The sequence below is a fragment of the Capra hircus genome, chromosome 13 (assembly GCF_001704415.2).
Source record: "Capra hircus breed San Clemente chromosome 13, ASM170441v1, whole genome shotgun sequence".
Lineage (NCBI taxonomy): Eukaryota > Metazoa > Chordata > Mammalia > Artiodactyla > Bovidae > Capra > Capra hircus.
The window spans coordinates 67,296,551-67,305,180 of NC_030820.1; the positions used below are offsets into that span (position 1 = coordinate 67,296,551).

The 8,630-nt window shown below is 49.7% G+C and overlaps 1 protein-coding gene across 2 annotated transcripts in view; it reads left to right on the top strand.

The window, feature by feature from the left end:
• PPP1R16B (protein phosphatase 1 regulatory subunit 16B) overlaps positions 1-6,624 on the top strand; it is a 109,306-nt gene extending 102,682 nt beyond the window's left edge. For both annotated transcript variants that reach the window (XM_018057861.1, XM_018057862.1), the window contains exon 11: positions 1,701-6,624. In XM_018057861.1, the coding sequence (XP_017913350.1) occupies positions 1,701-2,210 (510 nt within the window). In that variant the 3' untranslated portion in view covers positions 2,211-6,624. The remainder of the gene's footprint in view (positions 1-1,700) is intronic.

Here is an 8,630-nt window from a genome sequence, read left to right on the forward strand (position 1 = left end):
TACCTATGGCTGATTCCTGTTGATGTCTGGCAGAAACCAACGCAACATAGTAAAGCAATTATCCTCCAATTAAAAGAGAAATGCAGGTTCTCAGGCCCCACACGAGATAGACTGAATCATAAACCCTGGGGCTGGGACTCAGCACTCTGTGTTTTAACCAGCCCTCCAGAGGATTCAGATGCATGCAAGAATTTGAGAACCACTGATCTAAGGGTGTGTTTGCTCAGCCTGACTCCCAAGTCAGATTTCTGACAGAACTCTGCACTGATAGCCCCCAGGGCTGGCTGTGGTACCCACTTTTGGCAGAGCTGACTCCCTGATAGCAGGCACAGCCGTGATAAGACAACCCTGTCTCTTCAACCAGTGGTTCACGATCTAAATTGTACAAGAATGGTTCATGATCTAAATTGTACAAGAAAATCACCTCGGGGAGGTGTTTTGTTTTTGTTTTTAAAAAACTTGATGTCCAGACTATAATCTCAGTTAATTAAATCAGTCTCCAGGCTTCGGACTCAGGCATTGTATTTGTTCATTTATTGATTTATTAACAAATAGGCTTTATTTTTTTGAGTAGTTTTAGGTTTACAGAAAAATAAGTGGGGGGACTTCCCTGTGGTCCAGTGTTTTAGACTCTGTGCTTCCACTGCAGGGGGCAGGGACTGGGGGACTAAGATCCCACGTGCTGTCCTGTGGCCAAAAAAAAAAGTTTTTGTGTGTCTTTTGACCTTGTTTATAGTGATTTTTGGTATGCTTTATATTTTTGTTACTGTCAATGTGTCCACCTTTTCCTTAGAGTTTCTAGGTAGCAGCTCCTTTTAAAGCTCTTGTTACCCAGGGATTTCTGGGTGTAAAAGATCTCTGAGTAAGACCCTCTCCCATTTGGGGAAGAGCTATACCAGGAATATAGGGAGAGGATTCTCAGTGACCAAAAAGCCCAACTAAGATTGACTTACAGACACAAAAAGAATGCACTGGCTTGGTTAACTGGAAAGTCTGGGCCAACTGGATGCGGGGGCTCAGAACATATCATCAGGGGACTTCCCTGGCAGTCCAGTGGTTCAGCCTTCACCTTCCAATGCAGGGGGTCTGGGTTAAATCCCTGGTCAGGAAGATAAGATCCCGCATGCCTCGAGGCCAAAAATCTAAAACATAGAAACAGAAACAATGTTGTAATAAATGCAGTAGAGACTTTTAAAATGGTCCACATAAAAAAAAATCTTAGAAAAAAGAAACGTATCACGAGGGTGCAGTGTCTCTGTCTCACGCTCTCTCTTCCTTAATGTTGGTTTCACAGCCAAGCAGACCTTTTAACGCGCTGTCTCCCCAGTTTATGATTCTCACCCCTGCAGTTCCTACAGAAACAGAGCTGCTCTTCCCCAGTTTTTCTAGCAGTAAGTCCCAGGGTTGAGTTTCATGGAACCAATTTCTGAACCCATTCCTGAACCAATTCCAATAGTGAGTTTATTGATTGGCCAGGTCCTGGGGTCATGGTTTATCTCCCGGAGCAAAGATGGGAGTCAGTTGGGTCTGTCAAAACCCACAACTGGTGAGATTCCCCAAAGGAAAACGGAGGTCTTATTACCCAGGTAGGGAAAATGGAAAAGGATGGGTTCAAGCAATCATGCCCTCAGTAGAGGCGCAAGCAGGGTTGGGGTTCAGATCCCCCAGCTGGCTGATGATGATGTCCTTCTCGCCCTCAGAACCCCAGGTTGGAGAAGCCCGTGCTGCTCTCCGAGTTTCCCACCAAGATCCCACGCAGCGACATGGACGTGCCTGTTGAGAATGGCCTCCGGGCTCCGGTCAGCACCTACCAGTATGCGCTGTCCAACGGGGACGTCTGGAAAGTGCACGAGGTGCCCGACTACAGCATGGCCTATGGCAACCCTGGCGTGGCCGATGCCACCCCGTCCTGGAGTGGCTACAAGGAACAGAGCCCCCAGACGCTTCTGGAGCTGAAGAGGCAGCGGGCTGCGGCCAAGCTGCTCAGCCACCCCTTCCTGAGCACCCACCTGGGCAGCGGCATGTCCAGGACGGGCGAGGGCAGCAGCGAAGGCAAGGCCCCCTTGATCGGAGGCAGAACTTCTCCGTACAGTAGCAACGGGACCTCGGTGTATTACACGGTCACCAGTGGAGACCCCCCACTCCTGAAGTTCAAGGCCCCCATAGAGGAGATGGAGGAGAAGGTCCATGGCTGCTGCCGCATCTCCTAGTCTCTGTGGGATGGAGGAGAGAGATGCGTGGGGAGAGGGACCCTGGAATCCAGGCCAGCCCAGCAGCCCTGGCTGGGGGCGGGCAGCTGGGGCAGGAAGGGGGAGGTGGGCTCTGCGTTCCAGAGGAACTCAGAACCCACCTCTCAGCCAGCTGCCCATAGCATCACCACTTCCCATGGTTCTGCTTCTTGCCGCATTGTCTGCCATCAAAAAACAAGGCCCCTCGTGGCTTCCTGTCTCATCCTGCTGTCAGATTTTGGGAGGGCGAGTTGGGATTCTAGTTCTGTTGTTGGTCAAGGCTTCTCTGGACCAGTACTCACACGTCACATATCAACACACATAAACACACTCTCACACTCAGTTAACATGTGTAGGGATGACACAGCTGGGCTCATGGGAAACAGGTGGGACTGAAAATTTGTGAGCTCTTCCTAAGAGGACTGAGGTTAAGATTCAGTTTTGTCACCACTGCCAACATGGCTTTAGCAGGGGAGGGAGTCTGCTAACCTGAGACCCGTCATCTTGCCTGGAGTCCTACAACAACTTGGTATTGTCATCTCCATCTGGTGGGAGCAGGAGGTCTTCTATGTTTAGAGGGAGCTATGGTAAAGAATCTGCCTGCAATGCAGGAGATGGGGGTTCGATCCCAGGGGTCAAAAGATTCCCCGGAGAAGGGAATGGCAACCCACTCCAGTACTCTTGCCTGGAGAATTCCATGGACAGAGGAGCCTGGTGGGCTGCAGTTCATGGGGTTGCAAAAAGTCAGACACAACTGAGCAACCAACACTTTCACTCTGATGCACCCACAGCGGGTGGATGAGGTGGGTGTAGACCTGCCCCCCACAGCCTTGCCCATGCCCAGAGCCAGCTGTGTGAGCACCCAGGGGCCAAGGTGGAACACCAGGTAATTCTGCGCCTGGAGTAATCCAAATCTATTTTGCTCTTGGACGGAAGCTTCAAAATGTGACGAGGAGAGGGAGCAAAGGTAGCATTTTCAAAAGTGTGTTGGATAAAATAATTCTTTTAGACTGTAAAACTCCAGGTTGCGGAGGGGGATCGCTGAATTAGCTTTCTTTGACAGACAGTATCATGATCACTAGGTTGTACTGACTGGTATTGAAAAAAAGGGAAGCTAAGGGAGAAGCTTCAGTTGGAAGGGCTTTTCCAGGGAGAGAGGTGAGTTCATGTTTTTAATTTTTGCAGACATCTCTGTTCAGCATGACAGAGCCCAGTGCCCTGGCCGAGCTTTGTGACTGGTCAGATGGTTTCAGTCCAGCCTGTCTTACCCAGTCCTCAGACTGAAGTATCAGACTGAGCACTGAGGGGCTGCTGTGGCCCCCACCTCTCCCAGAGTGAATGTTCAGGACTCCCGGCCCAGCTTTGCTCTTTTAGGGATGCCCGGTGATGTGGGTTTGCAGGTTAGCTCTTGTGAGCTCCTGTCTGGCCCAGGGGCTGCTATCCTGCTCTGGCCCAAGCCTGCAGATCTGAGGTGCCCATCTGTGTTCCAGCATCGCGCACTGCATTCAAGTGGTGGTGCTGGAGTTGGGTCTTGCGCCAGCTTTACAGTTTCATGGCCCCCAACCTTTCTGATGTTGGGGAGGGAAGACTACGAGGGACAGGATGTCTGCCTACTCCCCACTGCATCCTCTCATGAGCCCTTTGAAATTGTTGCCCACGAGTTGGACGCCGTCCACGGGCTTGGCCAAAACCTACTGGTGTAACTAACTAGCTGCAGGTCTGTTTCCTGCTCCGTACGCCTTTTACTTGTCCTAAAACTACCTCTTTAGAGCTCTGAAGGAGGCCCCTGAGGTCCAGATTCGGAAATTTGGGGGACAAATCTGGGTTCCCTTTAACCCTTTTCTTTCTGAACCTATGAGAAATTCTCCCTGCGAGACATCTGGGCCAGAGGTTGGGGCTGGCGGGGGCCCCTTGTGCCACAGTGCTAGTAAGAGGGTCTGCTGTCTGTCCCAGTCCTCCACTGTGGCCCCCAGGGCTCTTGTAGCCCAGAGGCAGAGCTGGATCCCAAAGGCTCTGGCTGATGCTTCACCAGGTGCAGGGCAGCTGGACCGGAGAGCAGGGGCCTCAGGAGTCACTTCGCCCCTGGTGGCTCCTGGATGCAGGGAGAGTCACAGCATCAGACTTCCCACCCCAATTTCAGGGTGGATCCAATGTAGAGTGGAAAGTCAGGTCAGGTGACTGCAGACAGGTGTGCGTGACGCCTGCCACATTTCTGGGGTCTGCGGCTGGCTCTTATCATCTCATCCGATGACTGGGTCAGGGCAGGGATGATCCAAAACACACATACCTTTAGGCTTTAAAAACATGTTCAGATGAGACTGACACTGGAATTCCTCTTGAGCTGTGAGCTGGGAGGTCCCGAGGGAAGCCACACGCTTCTGGGAGAGAGCCGTGCAGGTTTTCGGATCTGTTTGCTCAGAGGTCAGAGACTGAAGGCATTTATTGCTCCCTCTGAGTCCTTCTGGCTATTTTCTCCTTCCTCCCTTGCTTCCTGCTCCTGGGCCACTGTCTCCCACCCAGAAGGCTGGGAATCCCAGCTGATTGACAGGAGCCAACTGCAGGCTCTTGGGTGTTAGCGCATGTTTTCAGTCAGAGATAAACCATTCCCATCAAGTCTCAGGGGAACTTTCCCTGTGGATCTCCTCGGTGTCGAGGGACAAGCTGGGGCCAAGGTCATTGAGTTATTCACTCTCTAGTTTATTGAGTAGCTGAGGCTCACCAGGCACTGTGTTAGGCTCTGGGGATAAAGGAGGAATGAGGTGGAGTGAGGACACTGCTCTTTACAGTTCTCATCCTTGGAGGACCAGCAACCCCCATTTGATTCAGAGACAGAAAAGCTGTGTCCTGGTCCATAACCCTTTGCTTTTCTGCTCTTGAGAATCCCTGGACTGGATTCCTTTAGTTTGGAGGTTGCTGACCTGGCCGCCCTTCGATAACATTTGCCGCTAAATGGTGGAGATGCTGGGTCTTGGGTTCCAGGCAGATGCCATCTGAAGTCTATCTGGAACTTTCAAGGATAGCTGCCTTCCAGCCAGCATCTTTTGGGCACTGTCTAACAGCAGTTTTAAGTCAGTGTCTGGAAAAACAAGGAGCCTGGAATTTGCTGCCAAATGCCTCTCAGGTTCTTCAGCTCATTGTCTCTTGCTCGTTTATTACCTAATCCTCCTGCCCCACCAGTGGATAGTGGGAGGAAAAGGAGCTTCTTTAACATTGAAGCCTTTCCTCATAAATCTGCCTCTGTTCCTGGCAGATACGGAGCAAGGACCACAGAGAAAGCTGGCAAGATTGACCAGATGCCCAGCTCCTGGTTAGACCCAGGTCTGGTCGCAGTTCCTGGCAGATTAAAGGAGGCTATTTGTAAAGCATGCACATAGCTCCATGTGAGCTCCAGCCCTTGCTCCCACCCTGAAAATTGGTGACTCCCACCAGAGACTGAGCTGCTGTCTAGTAGCTCCAGGAAGTTGAATGAACCCTAAGCCTAGGTCTTTTGAAGACTTCAGGATGTAATTCTCCATCAGATTATGCAGCATTGATGAAACTGCTCTGTACTGTTTCAATCTCAGCAGGCTTAGAAAAGTTAACAAGGGTGTGTCCCCTGAACTACCCACCAGTTGGCTGGCCTTGTCATAACATGAGACCCATTTTGGTTACTGGGAGACCCATTTTGGTTATTGGTGTCAGATACCTTTTGATCTGGAGTTCTCTCTCCCACTTGCTTTTCCAGAGCAGAATACTGGGATGCTTTCCAGAAGCGCACTTCTTACAGGATGCCTAGAAGGACTCTATTTAACTCTTGCTATTGTGACCTGGGGACAGCCTCCCCTCCCCCAGGGCACCTAAGAGCCAAGGGTCATGTGGCCAGTGGGTGACTCTGCAGAAGTGACTGCCTTTGCTAGAAGCACTCCTCGATAAGAGTCTCTTGTTGGCCAGTTGGTCAGAGGGCCTGCTTCCCATGGGCACTGTGAGTGCCAAGGTGTGGGGCCTGGCTCTGCGCACCCAGGAAAAGTCTGCAGATCCCCAGCCCCCCGCAATAATTCACCAGACCAGAAGCCACTGATGTACAGAGAACACTTAAGAAAAATGTATTTTATGTGAAAAAAAAGTTAAATCTCTGTATACTGTATCAGCAGCTTTGTGTAAAAATGGCAATCAAGAGAGTCTAATATATTTAAAACCTTTTTTAAAAAAGAATCCTCGCAGATCTTTGATATTGTATTGAAGTAACTTCCAGGTAAGCTCCTTGCCACACGTGGCAGTGGTGGGCCATTCGAGACCCTGGCTCAACCGCATCCCAAAGGGGCGTGCCCCTGGAGTCGCTTCCAGTTGCCAAGGCCTGTGACAGAATTCGCTGTTAAAGAGTTTTTAATTAAGATGAATTAAATGCCTTTTAATAACACCTGCTCGGTGTGACTGTGGTCATTGCTATGAACTTGCTTGACCTATAAGGATTTGAATTCACAAAGAGGTGATGCCTGGGATAGATGGCAGGGAAGGCTTCCCCGTCCCTGCCCCCACTACAGAGGCCTCTCCTGGTTGGCCCCTGAATCACAGGGAGGCCTGAGGGCTTAGCCATGGAGCAGGTATCATTCTAGACTGCAAGAAGGTGAAACAGGATGAAATCAAGAAAATAAGAGTGGTTGAAAATGACCTTCAGGGACTTCCCTGGTGGTCCAGTGTTGAGAATCTGCTTTCCAATCCAGGGGGTGCGGGTTTGATCCCTGGCCAGGGAACTAAGATCCCACATGCCTCAGGGCAGCTAAGCCCATGCTGCGTGTGCAACAAGAGAAGCCCCTGCACCACAACTCGAGAAAGCCTACGTGCCGCAAGGAAGACCCAGCACAGCAAAAATAAGAAAGGACCTTCATCCTATCAAATGTTGCTTTTGAAATTAACATGGAGCCCTGTGACAGCTCCTATAACATTCTCTCCCCACACTTTGTCTGATGACATATGTAACAAGGCTGCCCCCTCTTCTGTTCTCTTGACCTGTCCTCTTCTCCCCACTCCATCCCTGTCCTCCTCATATAGTTTACAGTGGGGAAGTCAAATACTGCTTCACATTTTTACAACAACTCAGCAGGTAAGACCGTGGTTATCCTCACTTCTGACCTCAGGCAATGGAGAGATTGATAAGCTCTAGGGTTACACGGCCCCAGACAGTGGTCCTTGCTTTCATCACATACAGAAATTTGTGGGTATCTTGGAAGAGGATGAAAAAGGGTGCTCTCTTGGACCCTTCTGGATGCTGGCTGCCAGGACAGGGACACAGAAGTTCCCACCACTTGGGCTTGAAAAACTTCACAAACAGGGTCTGTGAAGAGAGAGGATGAACAGAGATCTCTGTGTAGCAGTGGACATACATTGATTTGAAAAGTATATTGTTTTTTAAATGCTAGTGGTAACCTCTCACATTTATGAAGACTTTACAGTTGTACATATGTCTTCTCACACAAAGGGAATGAGGCATGAAAATGAGCTATTCGATTTAGCACTGTGGAGCTCATGATGATCTTTTAATTAATTAATTTGGCTGCATTGAGTCTTAGTTGTGTCTAGCAGGATCTTTCCTTAGTGGTACACAGATTCTCTAGTTGTAGCAGCATGTGGCAACTTAGTTCCCCAACCAGGGATTGAAGGTGGATTCATAACCACTGGACCACCAGGGAAGTCCCTCATGACGAGCATGACAAGAGGTTTTGGTTGAGCAGAACGAGTCTGATTGGACAGGATTCAAGACAGAATGGGAGGAAGACTGGAGATGGCAAGTACAGACAACTCCTTTGAGGCTTTATGCTATAAAAGTGAGAGAGATGGGGAGGAAGCTCTAGAGGGATGTAGGGTCAAGAGAGGGTTGTTTGAAGGATGAAGAATATTTCATCATATTTGTATGCTAATAGGAATGAAACAGTAAAGCGGGGAGACTGATCATCCAGGAACGAGAGAATTGCTAGAGACAAAAGCTTAGTAGTAGAGGGATTGGTGATTACTGCCCAAATGGAAGGCATCAGAGACAAGCTCAGGGGCAGTTCATCCATAGTAATACAAGGCCCAGTATGTGGGCAGAGATGCAGACAGGTAGGAAGATGTGGGCGGAGCATGTGGAACTATCTTCTCTGACTGCTACTATTTTCCTCAGTGAAATAGGAGGCAAACTCTTAAGAGTAAGAAAGGAAGAGGTAGAAGTAGGGAAATGTAGGCTAGCAGGCAACCTTAAGGGCCCACTTGAGACCATGAATTTCAGGCACAATTGGTAGACATAATTGTGTTTTCTTTTCTCCAGAATTGTATGTCTGCCTGGGTGCAGGTGGAAAGTAGGTGGAGAGTGGGGTTTAGCCAGGGTTAGGGGTTCACCAGGCAGAAAACGGTGAGGTGAGAGAAGAGAAAGCTAGCTACCCTGAAGGG